This window comes from Schistocerca serialis, chromosome 1, assembly GCF_023864345.2.
Source record: "Schistocerca serialis cubense isolate TAMUIC-IGC-003099 chromosome 1, iqSchSeri2.2, whole genome shotgun sequence".
Taxonomy (NCBI): Eukaryota; Metazoa; Arthropoda; class Insecta; order Orthoptera; family Acrididae; genus Schistocerca; species Schistocerca serialis.
This window is the reverse complement of record NC_064638.1, coordinates 330,427,345-330,447,214: the sequence shown is the minus strand read 5'-3', so window position 1 is coordinate 330,447,214 and position 19,870 is coordinate 330,427,345. Positions and strand designations below refer to the sequence as shown.

Here is a 19,870-nt window from a genome sequence, read left to right as displayed (position 1 = left end):
AAATGTAGATACAACAAATTACATGGAATTTACGAAAATAAGTAAAAATTTAAATCTAAATCGGGTGTTCGGTAAAAAACCCATAGACAGAGTAGCATCTACAATACTGCTGGGGATTTATGTTGATGAAAAGTTCAATTTTAAAGACAAAGTAATAAAACCAACAAATAAACAAAATTCAACCTGCTTCAGAATTACTGCAAACACCTGTACCTGAGATGTGTCACAATGGTATGCTTTGTCTCCTTTCAGTTTCTCACACAGACGAATGTGAGCCATATTGGTATTGAACTTTAGAACAGACTCCCAGTCTGCATAGAAAGTTAGGGGAAGAAAGGAATTTAAAGCAGAACTTAAAAAATTTCTTCTCACACAATGGTTTTACTAGGTAAGTAACTAAGTTGGCCAACAACATTTTTCTGATAATGTTCATATTAAGTCAAAACTAAAAAACTGTCTTTCATCCCTTTACATTTACATATCTAACAGAGAGCTGTTGTCTGAGGTAAAATCTTTGCTGAATAATTGTTGAAAGGATTTACTGGTTAGGGAGAACAAAAGTATGGGTCTATGGAAAACAGAGTATGAATTTATAACAACACGAGGATATATGTATATAAATTTGTATAATGTTATGTATATACAGGTTGTTCAGAAATTCCCATTACAAACTTCTAGGGATTTTAGAAGGAAGTGAGTACATAATATTTTGAATAGAAACCCATGTCCGGAAATGAAACCATCTCCGTTCCATGACAGTTTCAATTCATATGTTTAACTTGTCCATTTCTGCTTGAGGAATTGAATTAGGAATGACACAGTGTGCTGTTATTAGGTAACAATTCAAAAGGAAACACAACAAAATATCCATTTGTCACTTAAGCACACTTATTTGTTTTAACACTGAAGAGACAGAGGAAGATCTGTTGGTACAAGACCTACCCATTGCACTAGAAATTGAAGAGACACTAGATGGGGTGGAGAGTGCATATCAGAACATGCTTCATAGGTGAAATGTCTGTAACAATGTTGGTGGTCACCACATTGAGACACCGTAATGCATCAGTGTTGATCTGTATGTACAGTATGCTTCGTTGTTTTTTTGTTTTGGAACACACAGTGTCTTAGTGTTAATAGAACAAATGTGCTCAAGTGATAAACGGATGTTTAATTATGTTTCCTTTTGAACTACTACCTAATACTTGTACTGCATCTTGCCTAATTCAATTCCTCAAGCAGAAGTGCACGAGTCAAATATCTGAACTGAAACCATCACATAACGGAAATAGTACATTTCTGGATATGGGTTCCTATTCAAAATATTATGTGCTTGCTCCCCTCTACATGTCATAGAAGTATTAACAGGAATTTCTGAACACTCTGTAATTGTATGTTCCATTTCCTTATAATGATTTCACATAAAATTTATATACATATTTGGACAACATCCATACAATATTTATTGTCTACAGATGGAGATTAACCGCCGTGGGTAGGAAAAGGAGATGTTAATTTGGATGCTCAGGAGAACTACAAATGTGTGCAACATAGCTGGCGAGCAGTTGTGCATGCCTCCTAACCTTCAATGGAGGGACTCTGGCCTCCAACAGGATGCTGGTCACTGGACTCGTCCTAAAAGCTCCCGTTGCAAGACGAACGCCATATTGGTGCACTGGGTTGAGTAAACTCAATGCTGAGGACGCCGCTGAACCATAAACCAGACTCTTATAGTCAAGGCGGGATTGAACAAGGGCTCTGTAGAGCTGCAGTAATGTAGAGCAATCTGCACCCCAGTTAGTGCTGCTCAGGCAGCGAAGGGCATTGAGGTGCTACCAGCACTTCCACTTCAGCTGACGAAGATGAGGAAGCCATGTCAATTGAGCATCGAAATCCAGTCCACTACAGTGAGTGGATCATCATTAAGGTAAAGTTCTGGTTCTGGATGAATGGTACGATGCCGACGTAGTGCATGACACATGACTTTGCAGCTGAAAACTGGAAGCCGTGGGCTAGAGCCCATAACTGCACATTGTGGATGGCTCCCTGTAGGTGCTGCTCAGCAACACCAGTGCTGGAGGAGCAGTATGAAATGCAGAAGTTGTCTGCATATAGAGAAGGTGAGACGGATGGGCCAACAGCTGCTGCTAGGTTGTTAATGGCCACTAAAATAGCAACACACTCAATACAGATCCCTGCGGGACCTCATTCTCCTGGATATGGGGGGAATTATGGGAGGCACCAACTTGGCCATGGAAAGTACAGAGCGATAGGAAACTTTGGATAAAAATCAGGAGCGGGCCCCGGAAACTGCACTCATATAATGTGGCAAGGATATGATGTCGCCAGGTCGTGTCATAAGTTTTTCATACATCAAAAAAGATGGCTACCAGGTGTTGGCATCTGGAAAAGACTGTTCGGATGGTAGACTTGAGGGAAAGTAGATTATCGTTGGTAGAGCGACCTTGGTGGAAACCGCCCTGGCATGGAGCCATTAGGCCACATAACTCCAGGACCCAACACAACTGCCGACTTACTATACATTCTAACAGCTTACACAGAACGTTGGTGAGGCTGATGGACTGATAGCTATCCACATCAAGAGGGTATTTGCTGGGTTTGAACACTGGAATGATGGTGCTCTCTCATCATTGCGATGGAAAGATGCCATCACACCAGATTGAGTTGAAGACGACGAGGAGATGTCGCTTGTAGGTGGATGAGAGATGTTTGATCATTTGACTATGGATCAGATCTGGCCCAGGAGCTGTGTTGGGCAATGTGCAAGGATGCTGAGGAACTCCCACTCTGTACATGGACCACTATAGGGTTCACTGTGATGTTCAGTGAATGAGAGGGCTTTCCTTTCCATCCTCCGTTTGAGGGTGCGAAATGCTCGGGGATAATTCTCTGATGCGGAGGCTCAAGCATAGTGTTCAGCAAAGTGCTTGGCAATTGCGTTTGAGTTAGTAGATAACACTCCATTGACGTTAATGCCAGTGACACCTGTCATGGTCTGGTACCCACAAAGACATCTGATCTTTGTCCAGACCTGGGAAGGTGACGTATGGCACCCGATAGTTGAGATGTACCTTTCCTAACATTCCTGTTTCTGTCATTTTATAAGCTGGTGAACACAGCCACGGAGCCATTTATAAGCTATTAGGTGCTCTAGGGAAGGATGCCACTTATGTCACTGAAGAACTCGCTGAAGCTCTTTAAGGGCCTCAGCAATTTCCGGCGACCACCAAGGTACTGACTTTCGCCGTGGACACCCTTAAGTACAAGGGATTACATTTTCCGCTGCAGAAACGATCGATCTAGTGACCTGCTCAACTACCACATCAATGGTACCATGTGGGGGAGCTTCAACGGTGACAGCAGAGGTGAAAGCTCCCCAGTCTGCCTTGTTGAAAACCCATCTTGGTAGACGTCTGGAGGAATGGGGCTGGGGGAGTGGCAGGAAGATGGGAAAGTGGTCACTACCACACAAGTGGGCTCTCCAGTGGACAGATGGGAGAAGTCTTGGGCTGCAGAAGGATAAATCAATGGCCGAGTAAGTGCCATGAACTTCACTCAAATGTGTGGGGGCCCCAGTATTTAAGAGGCAGAGGTCGAGGTCAAGTTGAGACAGTAAAGTTTCGACATCTCTGCCTCAGCCAGTAAGCACGGTGTCACCCAACATGGGGTTATGGGCATTAAAATCTCCCAAAAGTAGGAGAGGTTTAGGGAGTTGATGAATCAGTGCAGCCAATGTGTTCAGGGGTACTGCAGCATCCGGAGGAGATATACGTTGCAGACAGTTATTTCTTGCGTCGTCCTTATCCTGACAGCCACAGCTTCAAGAGGGGTTTGAAGGGGCACAGGTTCAATGCATACTGAGTTCAGGACATAGACAAAAACTCCGCCTGACACTCTATTATAGTCGCTATGGTTCTTGTAATATCCCCTACAGCCGCAGAGGGCTGGGGTCCACATTTCTGGGAACCAGGTTTCCTGGAGGGCAATGCAGAAAGCAGGTGTAAAGTTTAAGACTTGCCATAGCTCAGCCAGGTGGTGGAAAAAACCACAGCAATTCCACTAGAGGATGACATTATCATGAGGGTGGGAAGGCATGAAGCACACAAGGAGGCAAGTTACGCGTCAGGGTCACCTGCTGCCACTGACTGAGTATTTGTGTTCATTCCTATTGTGGATGAGGCATCAGGGAGATCCAGGTCCTCAGGGGATGCTAAGATCTCCATCTCATCCTCAGGAGCAGAACTGATAGGGAATGGTGGTGTTACGGCCACCAGAGGGTCCTTTTTCTTAGCAGACTTCTTTGTTTGCTTGCCCTCTCGCTTCTCTTTAGGGGCTTGCTGGGAGGACTTATCTGAAGTAGCTTCAGGCATGGAGGAAGACCGTGAAGCTCTTCATCCAGCAGCTCTTGGCTCCTTTAGCCACTAGCAAGTGTCTGCTGTGGCATTAGTGGAGACCTTGGGAGAGAGGGTCCTAAGGGACCCCTTCTGCACAAGAGGAGCTGGAGGAGACAATTGCTTCTCCAGCAGGGGGGAGAGGATTGATGTCCCCCTGCATTTGGGGGGGGGGGGGCCCTTGCTCCTGAAGTAGGTACTTTGGGAGCAATGGAAGGAGATTTTCCCCCTACCACCAAGGGGGCGAATGTACTCTGGAGGCCGGGAGGGCCCACTGTTCGTGACACAGAGTGTGATATGACTGGTACTTGTGACGGCGATGGTAATGTAGCTGCAGCATATGTGGATGTCAACTGAATGGGGTATAATTGTTCAAATTTATGTTTAGCCTCTTGGTAAGTCAACCGGACCAGGGTCTTGTAACCCATGATTTTCCGCTCCTTTTACAGTACTGCGCAGTCTCGCGAGCAGGGGGAGTGCTACTCTCCACAGTTGATACAAGTGGGAGGAGGCACACATTGAGTATCTCGATGTGGTGGACATCCACAGTCTTGATGGAAAATAATCCCCTGGACCATGTCCAGGCTTTTATGGTGAGTGATGGAAACAGGAATATCACCCAGCTGGTCACAAGTGAGTAACGCCCACGACTGGGCTGGGTATGCTGTCTGAATTAAGACTGCACTGCTTCTCACCTTGGACAGTGCAGTCACTTCCCCAAACTTATCCTCAAGATGTTCAACAAAAAATTGAAGCTTCATAGGTAGAAAGGAGTTCCTGTCCATTCAGCTACAGACTAAATACCGAGGCGAATATGGCTCTGTTCTTTCTGTAGCCCTATGTTTCTCCAATGTGTAGCAAGGGTGGGAAACGATTTACCGTCATATCTGTCAGCATTGTACTCGACCTTGCCCCTCTTAGAGACTGCTGGCACCGTACGGTCATCAGCAAGAAATGATTTAGTCCACTTCATTGTGGGTCATCCGCCCTGATGCCACCCACTCCGAACAGGGGATCTACCCACGGGTGCCACCCAGCCACAGCAAGGGCCACCTGGCATGATGGCTGCTGCTCGGATTCCTGATGCCCAAGGAGGACAGGCATCTACTCCTTGGCATATGTGAGGAGTTTACAGCTCAGGCAGCAGCAGTGGGATCCCTGTGTTGTCAGGGGGCTACCACCAAATGGGTACATGATAGCCCCACCACAATGGACTGGCTACCGTGCTGGATATTGGACACAGAGAAATCCAATATTGTCATAGGTGTGAAAGAGGACAGGAGGCAACCGAAGATGATGACATACCTTGGAAAGTGTCCTCGCCCAAATAGTTGAATTGCAGCTGTAGATGCAAAGCCATGACAAGAGGTTCAGGAGATCAAATCTAAGGGCACTATGGATAACTCATACACCATGTAAGGCGTCCTTCCCCATATGGCCCGCACTTCTGTAGAGTTTGGAAAGTGGCAGGTCAGACCGTAAAATGGGACCTGAACTTACAGGACTGAAAAGTGTCACCTCTTACAACAGGCAGGAATACCTTGGGCCTATTCTAACCCCTGGACCCACAGGTGGAAGGAAGAGGGGGAGGGGGGGAGGGGGACCCTGTGTCAGGGAAGACTTAATGGATGGGATGAAAATGAGCAAATCCAACAACCAGTCTTTCCTTCTCATCCCACCTGGGAGTTTTCTCCTGCCGCTTCCTGGTGAGTTGATTTTTTATCTATCCAATCACATTATATTTTCAAAAATTGGTTATTTTTGTTGACATAACAGCTCATGCTGACATTCAATGGAGTATGCTGAAACAACAATTTTGCCCACAGCAACTTTTTTTTGGGACTCTGTTATTAAAGAATCTGTGGAAATACATATGGCAGAAAATTTGATGAATTCTCACAGTGGCTGTCAGTTGGATAATGCATGCAACATTACCATCTCCACAATTTTCTCTAATCAAAGATGAGAGAGTACACTGATGGCCATGGCAAATGTCAACCTTTATTTTTTTATTTATTTCTCTATCGATCTGTAGACAATACAGATTGTAAGGGTGTTGTCAACAAATACATATATATGATACAGACACAAGGGTATATAAAAGTACAATTGCATTTCCTAAATATAAACTACAATTATTTATCTTACTGTGTTTCATGATTTTACATGATGTACCACTCTGTTATTGAACATACCAAAGAAAGCCCCTAGTTACAGTACTTAATCAGTCACATTGTTAACATGTCAACAAATACATTGTCAACAAACATATATATGATACAGATACAAAGGTATAAGTACAATTGCATTTCCGAAATATAAACTGAGGATAGCAGAGTTCTACAATCCACCATTGAAGGTGGTGCTGCCAGGTAATGTGATCAGTTTGTGGCCACGATTCTGGCCACATGTGTGGAGTACTCACAGTGTGCTAACCGGCTGTGGACTGGGAGAACATCTTCACCAGTCTCTGGTGGCTCACTTGAGGATGACTGGCTAATGCCCAATCAAAATATCAAGGAGCATAATTGACAATGACCAGATGCAATTTCTTTGAACATTCAATTCACTGTGAAAATTTTAAATTTCACACATTACTGCCTCTCCCTTCAATTATTAATACATAATAAGGGTAATATGGAACTCACACTGTGACTGGATATTATTATGAGGGAGCAGGATTTTGAGGGTTCTTGTTACAAGTAGATTTATTGGGCGGTATCAGATGAAAGGCAGTGTTGTGATACAGGATACTGCCAATATTGACATGTGAACAATTGACACCTTTCATCTATGATTTCTGTCTTTTATTTTCATGGTAGTTTCCGGGCTTCCAAGGAAAAACATAACTGCCACAGTACTTTTAATGGTATAAGTATCTGTGTAGATTAATCATTAGATATATCGTCATCATCGTCATCATCATCATCATCATCATTATCACCATCATTAAATATCCGTTCATGAAGCTGGAGACAGCTGTATATGCATCCCTTTCAGGTTGGCTTATCATACAACTAATATGTGTGCACCTATTGTCAATGTCTTTTTTTCTTCTAAATACCACAAGACCTATCTCTAGGTTGTTTGCCTGGTACAGTACTTCTAAAATATCTTTTTGGTATCTGATTTAAAAGAAATCCTTACATATGGCCACACCACTGCAATCATTTGAATTCTAATATTTCAACATTTAACATCAAACAGTCAATAATAAACAATGAAGCAGTTAAAAATTAGCAATCTATTCACCACCTAATTTTCTGACTTTGATATAACATTTTATACAGTTTTAATCAGTCGAATAAATATCATCATTCTTTTCAGCTGTCAGATAACTGAAAATTAAATAGATGAAGTTTTAACTTATTTTCTCATTCATTACTGAAACTTTAATACTTAAAGCCAACAGTCACAAACAATTGATATGATCAACCAATAAGGGAAAAGTGTACTTGGAAAGATTTTGTTAATGCAGGGCCAATCAGTAATTTCAGCTGTGCTTAAGCTCTGGCCTACATTAGCATTAAAACAATTAAAACCTACCTCAACAAGAAATGACAGCATAGAGAGGCTAAGATGCCCGTAAGTATCGTAGAGGTATTTGACCACACACTTTGTCCACTGAAAACTTTCCTTGCTGAATGTCCGGCGACTATAAAGAGTCATTACAGTGCCCAAATTCTCGAGTTTTTTACTTTTTTCTGTGCTAACCTGGAGACAGTAATTCACAAATAAATTTGACAATGAAATTTTCTTAACTAAGTATATAACTCACTACAATCCTTACTAGTACATAATTAAGGGTGTCCATAAAAGAATGTCCCCATTTCAATGGTACATTATAATGGTTTAATTTAGACTATTTACAACAAATCATACATTAAACTGAACGTAAACTTATCTAGTTATTCTTAAAAATGTTCAATATGTGCATTTTTAATATATGGCACACATCCAACCAAAAATCCAGTTCTTCCCACACTTTGATTAAAAAGTCTGAAGCAATCGAAACAACAGCCTCAGTTCTGTGCGTCCATTCTGGCAAATCATTCAGCAGTAGCAGACATACATATGATCTTTTATAAAGCCTCAAAGGAAAAAAATGCTTGTGTGAGGCCAGTTGAACATGGAGGTTGGCAGAAAAGAGCTCTGTTGCACTGACCATTACAATCAATCCTAGATTCAGAGAGTTCAACACTCAATCACTCTCATAAAAAAAGTGCCCATGGGGAGGGGCTCTACCTTGCTGACACACAAAATTTTCAGGTTCACTTTCTAATTGGGAAAAAGAGCCATTATTGCAACATATCCTGATAAGCCACCACTGTTACGATAGCTTCAGAGAAAACATTATTTGTACACCTGATCTCAGGACACAGCACAGAAAATGTTTAATTTAGGGGACTCATTTTAAAGCATGTACAACTGTAACTGGTATGGATGAATGTGTAAACATTTTCTTAAAGCTTCCCACACTATCATTTTTGGGAAGTGAAGTTCCCGACTTGCATTCTGAACAGACTTCTTAGGACTGCAAAGGTAAGATGCTCCACAACGCACTCAACATCCTCTTCAGACACTTTTTGTCATCCCATACTTTTCCCTTCACACACATATCCAGTCATATCGAATTGATTGTACCATCAGCAGATGATGTTGCCACATGTGGGACCACAATCAAACTTTAAATGAAATGCATGTTTAACTGAATTTACAGATTCACCCTTAGTAAACTGCAGAACACAAAATGCTTTACATTCAGGAGTTGCCATTGTGCATGCATGGTGCTGCAAGCAGGAAAATAACAAATCAGTATTCACACATGTTCTCACCTACAGCTGTTTGACTTACTCTTTAAATGTCACCTTGAATCAACACTCTATGACATTTATTGTTGATACTATTAAAATTTATATCAGGGACAGTCTCTTATGGACACCCCATTAAATAAATATATTTCAGTAAGACAATATTGAAATAAAGTAAACTATTTAAATAGATGTAAATTGGATATTCAATTTTGCATCACATGTAAAAAAAAAATCAATTATTATGTCTCACAGAATTGGTCACCAACAGCTAACAGCAATTTATTAGTTTGTAAATTTTTATGAGACATCAGACGAAGTGGTGACACCTTGTTTGTCTCTCCTTTATTCCCTTAACCTAGTATCATGAGTGCTTTCCTTCCAAATCAATGACCCCTTGCTTTGGCATATGATTTACTACATATTATTTATACATATTATACAGATATACACATTCCGAACTTTATTTCTGACGTTCTAAATTTTTTCCAAAGATGACAAGAGACGAAACCTGTATTGTGGAGGTAATGTAATAAAAAAAATCCTAAAGTTATCTAGATGGTATTATTCATTAAGGTCACTAAGATTGTGGAGTCATATCTGGAAAATATGAAAATATTTCCTATATTAACAATACTTGTAACATTTCATTTCCCCCCATTCTCTCCTTACCTCTGTATTCAGGACACTTGAATGTAAACCACATTTAGTATCTGTCTTTCAAGATCCTGCAATAGTTTTTATCTTTGACTGATTGATGACATTCCATTTTGAAATGTTATTGTACAGGGTGTTCCAACAAAAGGTCTCATATTGTTAGAGGAGGAAGTAATACTGAAAACTAGAACAAAACGTTTGATAATTTATGATCAGAAACAAATACGTGTTGAGATATGGGACTCGTTACAGCCCTCTCTCTCTTGGTGGTTACAACCCATTCTCTCACATCCTTCAGTCGTCCTCCTCCTCTTCAAAGAATCATGAACTACTGTGAACTCACCTGGTGAGCCTCAGATTAGATCACATGTCTAGAACACACAATAATGTAACATTTGCATGTTGCTGATGGATGTGGAATACATCAATACTTTTAAATGCCCCAATATCCAGAAATCTACTGCTGGTGGACCTTCTCAACCAATGTATCACTCATTAAACATCTGTGTTAGGTACTGTCATATAAGGCATGCCCTGTTGTGTATAAGTCTTATCTGCAGGGGCAACATTTTCCAATAGAACCGGTAATATGTTGTGCAGAAGTTGGTAGTAAACAGCACCTATTTATTTGTCTCAAAACAAGTGTTTTGGTAGTACTGGTCACTCACAATTTCTGCCCATGCACTGACATTAAAGTGAACCTAAAGGCTTTACTATATGACTACTGAAGCATTTGCCTCATGGTGTTGTTTTGGTAATTTTTTATAACACACTGTGTGAATAATGTCTCATCGGTAAATAAAATACAAGCTGTGAACTTTAGTGCTTCAGCACTCTGACTTATAATCGAGTGGCAGAACTGTAATGTGGCATGGTGTTGTTGCGGTCTGGAGTAGCTGTCAGCTGTCAGCTAAACTGGAGAAGAAAACCATATCTGTCATTTCCCACACAGAATAACAAGACTCCATGGAATCACTAATTCTTGTCTGATGCCAGGATAACGTCAACACGGAAAGTAAAAAATATCTGATGTAGAAGATAGTTGTCAACAACATCACAATCTCAGGACAAAAAACAGAGACAAACACAACCCACAACTAATGAACAAGAAATATTGACAGGAAGACAACCTACACCACTGAGTGCTGACTTTACTGATGCACGTAAACCTACCTGATATTTCAACAAGTATTTATTTTTGGGCATATGATCTGAGGCCTTTTTTAACTCCTTTAACAGTATGGGATTTTTTTTGAAGGCTCTATATATTTAAGAGGATGGAGGTAAGAGAACAGCCTGCAAGCTGATGATATCATATTTGGTATATAGATGAAAACAGAAAATTGCTACAGGCACTGACTATGACTAGAGAAAGAGAGAGTAGTAAAAGCAAACATTCTGAAAGAAAGCCTAAGTTCATAAAATATTATGGTTCTCCATCATGTAAGACTTTGCACATACGCATAAAGAATGAAGCTGGGAAACTGATGAATGTAGTATAGGACAACAAGTGAAATTCCATGGGATTTTTCTCTCTTTGAATTTTTTTGAGTTCTTATGGTGGAAACTACAAGAATTAAAAGAAGGTAAACTTTGTTTACTGTATTTAACACTCAATCAATCAGTTTCAATTTTCACAAATAGCACTAATTCGATCAACAGTATACAGAATTTGTTACCCTTACCTGAGCTATATTTTCTGCACTTCTAATGCACAAGTCATTTGTATCTTCATAATGCAGTAACATGTATGGTAACAAGGCCATAACATTCATAGGGAATGCTAAGCTTTGAGTTGGATCAACAACAGGCAAATCTAAAAGCTGTGTAAACTGTGACAACAGAGTCACAACTGGCTCATATGTGTTTGGGTTTGTGCAGCCCTGCAAGAAAGAATAATTAACTTACATACTTAATTTTCATATACATTATTTTACATATAACCCAAACTGTGTAAATATACCTTCAACAAGAGAGCATGAACTCCTGGAAAGGCAGGCCATTTGAGCTGAGCTTGCAATTTTTCAACTTTATCACGGGCGTCTGGCCTATCTAGTGGTAAACGATGGAGCACACGACTTAGCAACCGCAAAGCGAGTAGAAATTCATGTTCATAGTCAGATTCCAAAAGAGATACAGAAAGCCAGAAAAGTTGTGCCAATATGGTCATCTTGTCATCCTGAGTAGCAGTATCACCAAGGAGCTTTAGAGACTGAGCAGAACGAGATCTTGAAAGGTTTGTGGAATATTTATTGAGGCTGCAGCCAGAGCGAGCTTCGAGTTCTGATGATGCTCGACCTCTTATATCTGTAAAATTACAAGGCATCAGTAATAAACAAAAAAACTGAAATACATTAAAATGTAACCATTGACAAAGACACAAGTTAAACTTTCTATATTTGTGACACCAGAAACATATTTAATTTGAATAGCAATATTATTGAGTAATTACACTAAATCTCTGTTAGCTACAGAACATTCCTTGATTTAAAGCTCATGCAAAATGTAGTGCGTGTACGACTAAAACACGATTGCCTGTATTATACAAGTATCTGCCTTCCTTTACACCTGCAACTACCAGATTGTCACTAAACATAAAAACTTTGAATGATGTTCTTTGCAGGCATGTCATTAGGCACTGGATATACAGAAATTGTCAATACCTGTCATGTTAGTAATGAGTTAAAGGGAGTTTAAACTTTCAGATTGGCAATTAATGACTGTGGAGCTGGAAACAATGATGATACATTACAAATTTAGAACAAAGTGCTTTTTTATGTCCTTGAAAGTTACCCTTAAGCAGAAACAGACAAAAATTCACAGTGAAATAATTAATTTTTCCATACATCCTAGTACTTACAAACAAGCTACCTGTAGTATTAGATATATGGATTTGTTGCATCAGGGAACTCTGTTCAGCTAGTTCTTTCTGATAATCTATCAAGCTACTTGTGTAACACTGTATTTGGTGTTTCTGGAACCGAAGTTCTTGTATTCATGTCTTCAGTATTCTCAATTTTACTTTTCCTACCATCAGTTTTCATGGATCTTTAGTGCTTTGAGAGAGTAATTGTATGTGAATTGGTGATACTGTTACTTGAAATATCAAATCACAGTTTAAAAAATAGCATTATCTTTGTAATTAAAATTACTTTCAAGTTCATTTGTTTGTGTGAACTATGGTGGCAAAAAGTAATAAATCTGATTTGTGGGAGAATTTTGCACTAGGCATTCATTGTATACTGACTGTCAGAGTTCATAAATTGAAGTAAAAAGGAAGATGTAAAAAAATCTTAGTTAAGTATGTCCTGATAATGTTAATAACAACAATATAAGGAAAATATAGATTGCTACTCACCATAAGATGACATGTTGAGTTTCAGACAGGCATAACAAAAAGACAGTTACACAACTAGCTTTTGGCCAAAGGCTTCTTCATAAAAAAAGACACACACACACACACACACACACACACACACACACACACACACACACACACACGTACGCATGTACGCAAGCATAGCTCACGCAAACATGACCACCATATCTGGCAGCTCGGAGTGCAATGCAATTGTGTAGAATGGAAGCAGCCTTCTGGATGGGGTGGGAAAGGAAAAGGGATAGCAGGGCACAGGTGAGACGAGTGGAGGTGGACTGCTATCTGGTGGATCGTGCGGGGACTAGATGCCAATAGGCACAGCATCGGGAGGCTGCGGGATCAGGAAGTGGTGAGGGGGAATAAAAGGAGAGGAGCAGGGAAGGCAGGGAAGGGAAATGGCAAGTGGGTGCATTAGCAGAGGGCAGCATACAAAGATGGTGAAGGGATAAGAATAGGGAGTAGATGATAGGACATAAGGGGCAGAAACTGTTTGGGTGACCCCCAGACACCTTCCAGTAATTCCTTACCTCCAACTTGGCTTCACTATCCTTCCCCAGGTCCTTCCTCAAACCACCGACCTTTAGTCACAGTGATCCCAACCCAGTAGTCCAAGATAACCTTCAATCACTGCTTTATGCCATATGTCCTTGCCAAACCTCTCCCCTGAATCCATATTCCTCCTCATCCCTATGACATCCAGTGCACACACACCTTCCGCGTGCTCCCCAAAATCCAAAATCCACAATCCCAGCAATCCTGGTCACCCCACTGTAGCTGGTTTGTGCACTCACAGAAAGAATTTTGGCACTCACTGACCTATATCTCCAACCAATTGCCCATAATCTAGCCTCCCACATTCAAGATACCAACCACTTCCTTCACCAACTCTCCACCATAAGCATCCCTTTATCTTGTAGACCCCTACTCATCACTGTTGATGCCACTTCCCTATAAACCAACAACCTTCATGCCCATAGACTTAAGGCTTTTGAATACTAGCTTTCCCAACATCCTTCATACCCCAAACCCACTACCTTGTTCCTCATACACCTTACTAAGATTATCCCAATAACTACTTATCCTTTGAAGGGAAGGTATACAAACAAATCCATGGCACATTCACGAGCACCTGCATGGCACCCTCCAATGCCAACCTGTTTATGTGCCATCTAGAGGAGACCTTCCTAGCCTCCAAACATGCCAAATCCCTCATCTGGTTCAGATTATTTTAACAAGGTGTATATGCAGACAAGGAAAAAAAAATCCCGGGTTTTTCCCGGACTTCACAATTAAAAAAATACACTTTCTCCCACGTGAAAATAAGCTTTTTCCTTGTTAAGTGACAGAACACTCTTCCTCGGAATCATAAAACTTATCAATCCTTTGAATGGTTAAGATTTTGTACACCGGCGTAGAGCCTCCCGCCACTTTAGGAAACGAACCCCTGAAAAAAAATGCGTTTTGGAAGGGTCTTTGATCTGCAGCAACATATATGCTGCATATTTTCGTATTATAGTCAAATCACAAAATACAGAATGTTAGTTTCTGAAGCATTGAAATCAAGATTGCGATGCGCTTTTGTAAGCCACTCATAGCTCATGTCACGTGATATCATGAGCCGATGATAGCAGATATTCATCGCGTTTACATGGGGCTCCCAAAACTGGATTCCGTAAGCCGATCTCCCAATACCGCTCCTGGGTGGTCAAGTAAACACTTCAAAATTGATTCTGGAAATACGCTTCTGGTTGTTGGTTTTCCAGTTCTGCAATCGATTTTCACTGCATGAAAATGCAGCCAGTATTGAAAAGTGCTTGGACTGTCATGTTTCGTTTTGTTTTTAAAAATTTCAGCTAGTACTGATGGAGTGGCTTTTTGTACAGTGAAGGATAAGCAGAAATATTAGACTGAAGCTGTTTGCACCTCATCCAACAGAAGAAAAATAGCGATTGTGCTGACTAAATCATAAATTACATCTGTTGTTTTCCAGACGCTGTAGTTAACTGGGCTAGCAAATCCGCTTCAGACCTTCACATGTAAACACGCCAGCGAAAAACGGTTTCCGAAATTCAGTTTTTGTTTTTTGCAAAATTGTGTCGCATGTAAAAGTAGTGATTCAGAGCACAGGACACGTGATGTAGTCAACCTATAGTAACATCACTGTTAAGTAACACAAACATACAAATAGAAGGTAAGTCTTTCCGCTCCCGGGATTGGAATGACTCCTTACCCTCTCCCTTAAAACCCACTTCCTTTCGTCTTTCCCTCTCCTTCCCTCTTTCCTGATGAGGCAACAGTTTGTTGCGAAAGCTTGAATTTTGTGTGTATGTTTGTGTTTGTTTGTGTGTCTGTCGACCTGCCAGCACTTTCATTTGGTAAGTCACATCATCTTTGTTTTTAGATATATATATATATATATATATATATATATATATATATATATATATATATATATATATATATATATATATATATATATATATATCTGTGTGTGTGTGTGTGTGTGTGGATCCTTTTCTGAAGAAGGCTTTAGCTGAAAGCTAATTGTGTAACTGTCTTTTTGTTGTGCCATTCTGCAGCTCAACATGTCATCTTTACAGTGAGTAGCAATCTATCTTTTCCTTATATTGTTGATATTTGATCCTGAATAACAGGCATAATATGACATCAAATTTCATAATTTAGCTAATCTCATTTTTAAATAAATTATCATCATAAACTGACTTACTAATTTATTTTACAACAAAAATTTTACTTCACTTTAATATTGTAAGGTCATATTTTTTTATGTTAGTGTGCATTTGTTGTAAAATTTTTTTGTAAATTTTTGGTCTTAGTAGCAAATTTTTTTGGACATATTGTGGTGATTCTTAAGGCATAAAAATCCTCGTCCTTCTCAACATATTTGTAGCTGAATTGACCCTACATCCTGTCTTTTTAAATTTAATTTAATTTCAAGTTTAATACTTCTATCTACAGGGTGTTACAAAAAGGTACGGCCAAACATTCAGGAAACATTCCTCACACACAAAGAAAGAAAATATGTTATGTGGACATGTGTCCGGAAATGCTTACTTTCCACGTTAGAGCTCATTTTATTACTTCTCTTCAAATCAAATTAATCATGGAATGGAAACACACAGCGACAGAACGTACCAGCGTGACTTCAAACACTTTGTTACAGGAAATGTTCAAAATGTCCTCCGTTAGCGAGGATACATGCATCCACCCTCCGTCGCATGGAATCCCTGATGTGCTGATGCAGCTCTGGAGAATAGCGTATTGTATCATAGCCGTCCACAATATGAGCACGAAGAATCTCTACATTTGGTACTGAGGTTGCGTAGACAAGAGCTTTCAAATGCCCGCATAAATGAAAGTCAAGAGGGTTGAGGTCAGGAGAGCGTGGAGGCCGTGGAATTGGTCCACCTCTACCAATCCATCGGTCACCGAACCTGTTGTTGAGAAGCGTATGAACACTTCGACTGAAATGTGCAGGAGCTCCATCGTGCATGAACCACATGTTGTGTCGTACTTGTAAAGGCACATGTTCTAGCAGCACAGGTAGAGTATCCCGTATGAAATCATGATAACGTGCCGGCCGAAGTGGCCGTGCGGTTAAAGGCACTACAGTCTGGAACCGCAAGACCGCTACGGTCGCAGGTTCGAATCCTGCCTCGGGCATGGATGTTTGTGATGTCCTTAGGTTAGTTAGGTTTAACTAGTTCTAAGTTCTAGGGGACTAATAACCTCAGCAGTTGAGTCCCATAGTGCTCAGAGCCATTTGAACCATGATAACGTGCTCCATTGAGCGTAGGTGGACGAAACTAAAATGAGCTCTAACATGGAAATTAAGCATTTCCGGACACACGTCCACATAACATCTTTTCTTTATTTGTGTGTGAGGAATGTTTCCTGAAAGTTTGGCCGTACCATTTTGTAACACCCTGTATATTTATTTATAGTTAAATCAAACACAAAATTTCATATGTTCCAACCAAGTTGAAAGAATTTTTGACAGTTAACTTGTATAATTACACTGAAAAATAAACAACTTCTTTATTTCATAAGAATGTTTTCACAAAATATTTTATCCTCTTAAGATTTGTTATAAAAACCAAACTACTTTGCAGCCCGATGCTCTAAACAATAGTGTACCAGTTACGCTGCCCTTGCTTTCATGAGACTTTCCACAAAGCCACAGAAATTGGAAACTGCAGGTCACATGTGCTTTGCTCTGAAAGGGATGTCCATTTAAGGACTGACTGACAACTAAGGCATGTCATAAAGTTCTCAAGGAACTGAGGCAGTGGAGAGGTTAAAGGCCTTCCCATTACGAATAAATGGACCCACTGTTAAGCTGCAGCCTCCTTGGTGACGCAGGGATGCAGAGAAAAGATACTTGCCAACATCTATAGCCATTTCTCAAGAAAGTCTGGCATGTAAGCCACCAGGGAATTCGCTGTGGGCAGTTTCTGGTGCTGCAACTCAAGATGACATGAGGTCACTGTGAGAATGTGGCATGAATTCACATGTTCTGTCTGGACTGTCATCTGGGGATTTTATTTTTCAAAGTGAGATCAGTGAGGTTGACACCATCTGAACAAGATTGTCAGATCAATGCCCATTTATTAGGGCACACTGCAAACTGAGCCCACCAATGATAGGATGATATGACACAAAATTCATTACCCTGGAGGACAAGAGTAGGGGAACAGGAACAAAATTTCTGAACACAATTATTCAGACGTTACTGGAAGCAATTCATTCTGAGATTCTTCTAACAGAGTTTCATTTGAGGTCTTGCTATGTGATTTACATTCTACTTTGCACAGATCTTGTGTCTCATTCCTGTAGCCATCCTAAAATCTATTGTCCAATTCCTGTGTTTATCCCAATGTCTGTCATAATTCGGTGAGACATTCTCAGTTTCCATTACATGTTCAATGCTCTTCCATTTGGTCCAATTTCTGAATATATGAACTTTTGACTATGTTCCCATCATCCGACTTACAATTCTGAATATAACTTGGGCACTCTCTCTGCAATCTAATTACTGCAGATAAAAAGATGTTGCATCAGTATTGGGAGACAGTGGGTGGCTGCTGTGGCCAAGACAATGGCACTGTACTGACAGCCTGCTGGCAGTTTTACTTTGAGAGCAATCAAGGAGGAAGTGGTGGACAGAACACAAGTCAAGCTCTGTCACCTTTAAAAGGCATGGCTACACAAAGATGAAAGCCACTGGCTGTCAATCAATGGCTATGCATCACTACGCTGGCTCACCTGAAGATCGACTACTAAAGATCATATTTACTATACAATTTTTGAAAATCTATGGGACAGTTAGTGGTTAAGTATATGTGCTGATGAGCCAAAATCTTCAGGAGGCAAAATCCTTAAGAATGTTAGGGGGTCTCATGAAATGACAGAAAGGGAATCAGCCTAGAAAGGTGAAGGATAAGCACATGAAAGTAGACCTAGCAACAATTGGTGCTGTAATTGTAAATTGTCACAGCTCTGTTGAAAAAGAACCAGAGCTCCAAGCGCTAGTAGGTAGTACTGAAACTCAAATTGTTATAGGTATGGAAAGCTGGAAATAAGTTCAGTTAAATTTTTTTACAAAGGACCTAACCATGTTCAGTAAGAATAGATTACATACAGTTAGGGGTGGAGTGTTTATTGCTGTCAGAAGTAGTTTACTTTGTAGTAAAATTGATTTAGATAGTTCCAGCGAGATAGTATGGGTAGAGATTATACTTGACAACTGGAATAGATTAATAATTGGTTCCTTTTTCCAATTCCCCTCCCCAAAACACACACATACTTAGATGATACAGTTGCTGAACAGTTCAAAGAAAACGTGAGTCTCATTTCAAGTAGCTACCCCATTCACACAATTATAGATGGTGATGACTGGCTTTAATCTATCATTGATACTTTGCTGAAAGCACATGTTTAGAGTCAGTGGTATGGATAAAACATTGTCCAAAGTTGTTCTGAATGCATTCTCAGAAAGTTATTTGGAACAATTACTTCAGGAGTCCACTCGAAGTATAAATGGTTGTGAAAACATATTTGACCTCTTTGCAACAAATGATACTGAGGAAATAGCAGGCATCAGAACAGATACAGGGACTTGTGTCCACAAGGTGGTTGTAGCGAGACTAAATACCGTAACATCAAAACCCAACAAAAATAAACACAAAATACACCTATTTAAAAAAGAAGACAAAAATTTGCTTGATGCCTTCCTATGACACAATTGCCACTCCTTCCAATCTGACTCTGTAAATGTAGACTGGAAGTGGTTTAAATTCAAAGAAATAGTATTGACGGCAATTGAGAGATATATACCAAATACACTAGTAAGATATGGAACTGATTCCCCATGGTATACCAAACAAATCAGAACACTGTTGCAGAAGCATTGAAAAAGCATATTAAATTTCAAGATACAGAAAGTTTTACAGAATCTTGAAATTCAGCACGAAGTTCAGTGCAAGGTAATTATTAAGTTTCTACAACAAAGCTCTGTCTTGAAATCTGGCAAAAAATCCAAACAGATTCTGTTTGTATATACCTATGGTGACGTTATGGATGACAGTGCCACT

At 40.2% G+C, this 19,870-nt stretch overlaps 1 protein-coding gene across 1 annotated transcript in view; it reads right to left on the bottom strand.

Moving 5' to 3' along the window:
- LOC126469923 (protein furry) overlaps positions 1-19,870 on the bottom strand; it is a 1,144,124-nt gene that overhangs the window by 101,249 nt on the left and 1,023,005 nt on the right. The window contains exons 38-40 of the mRNA XM_050097322.1: positions 11,841-12,184; positions 11,563-11,760; positions 7,956-8,123 (exon numbers count right to left, since the gene is read on the bottom strand). Coding sequence (XP_049953279.1) covers positions 7,956-8,123; positions 11,563-11,760; positions 11,841-12,184 — 710 coding nt within the window. The remainder of the gene's footprint in view (positions 1-7,955; positions 8,124-11,562; positions 11,761-11,840; positions 12,185-19,870) is intronic.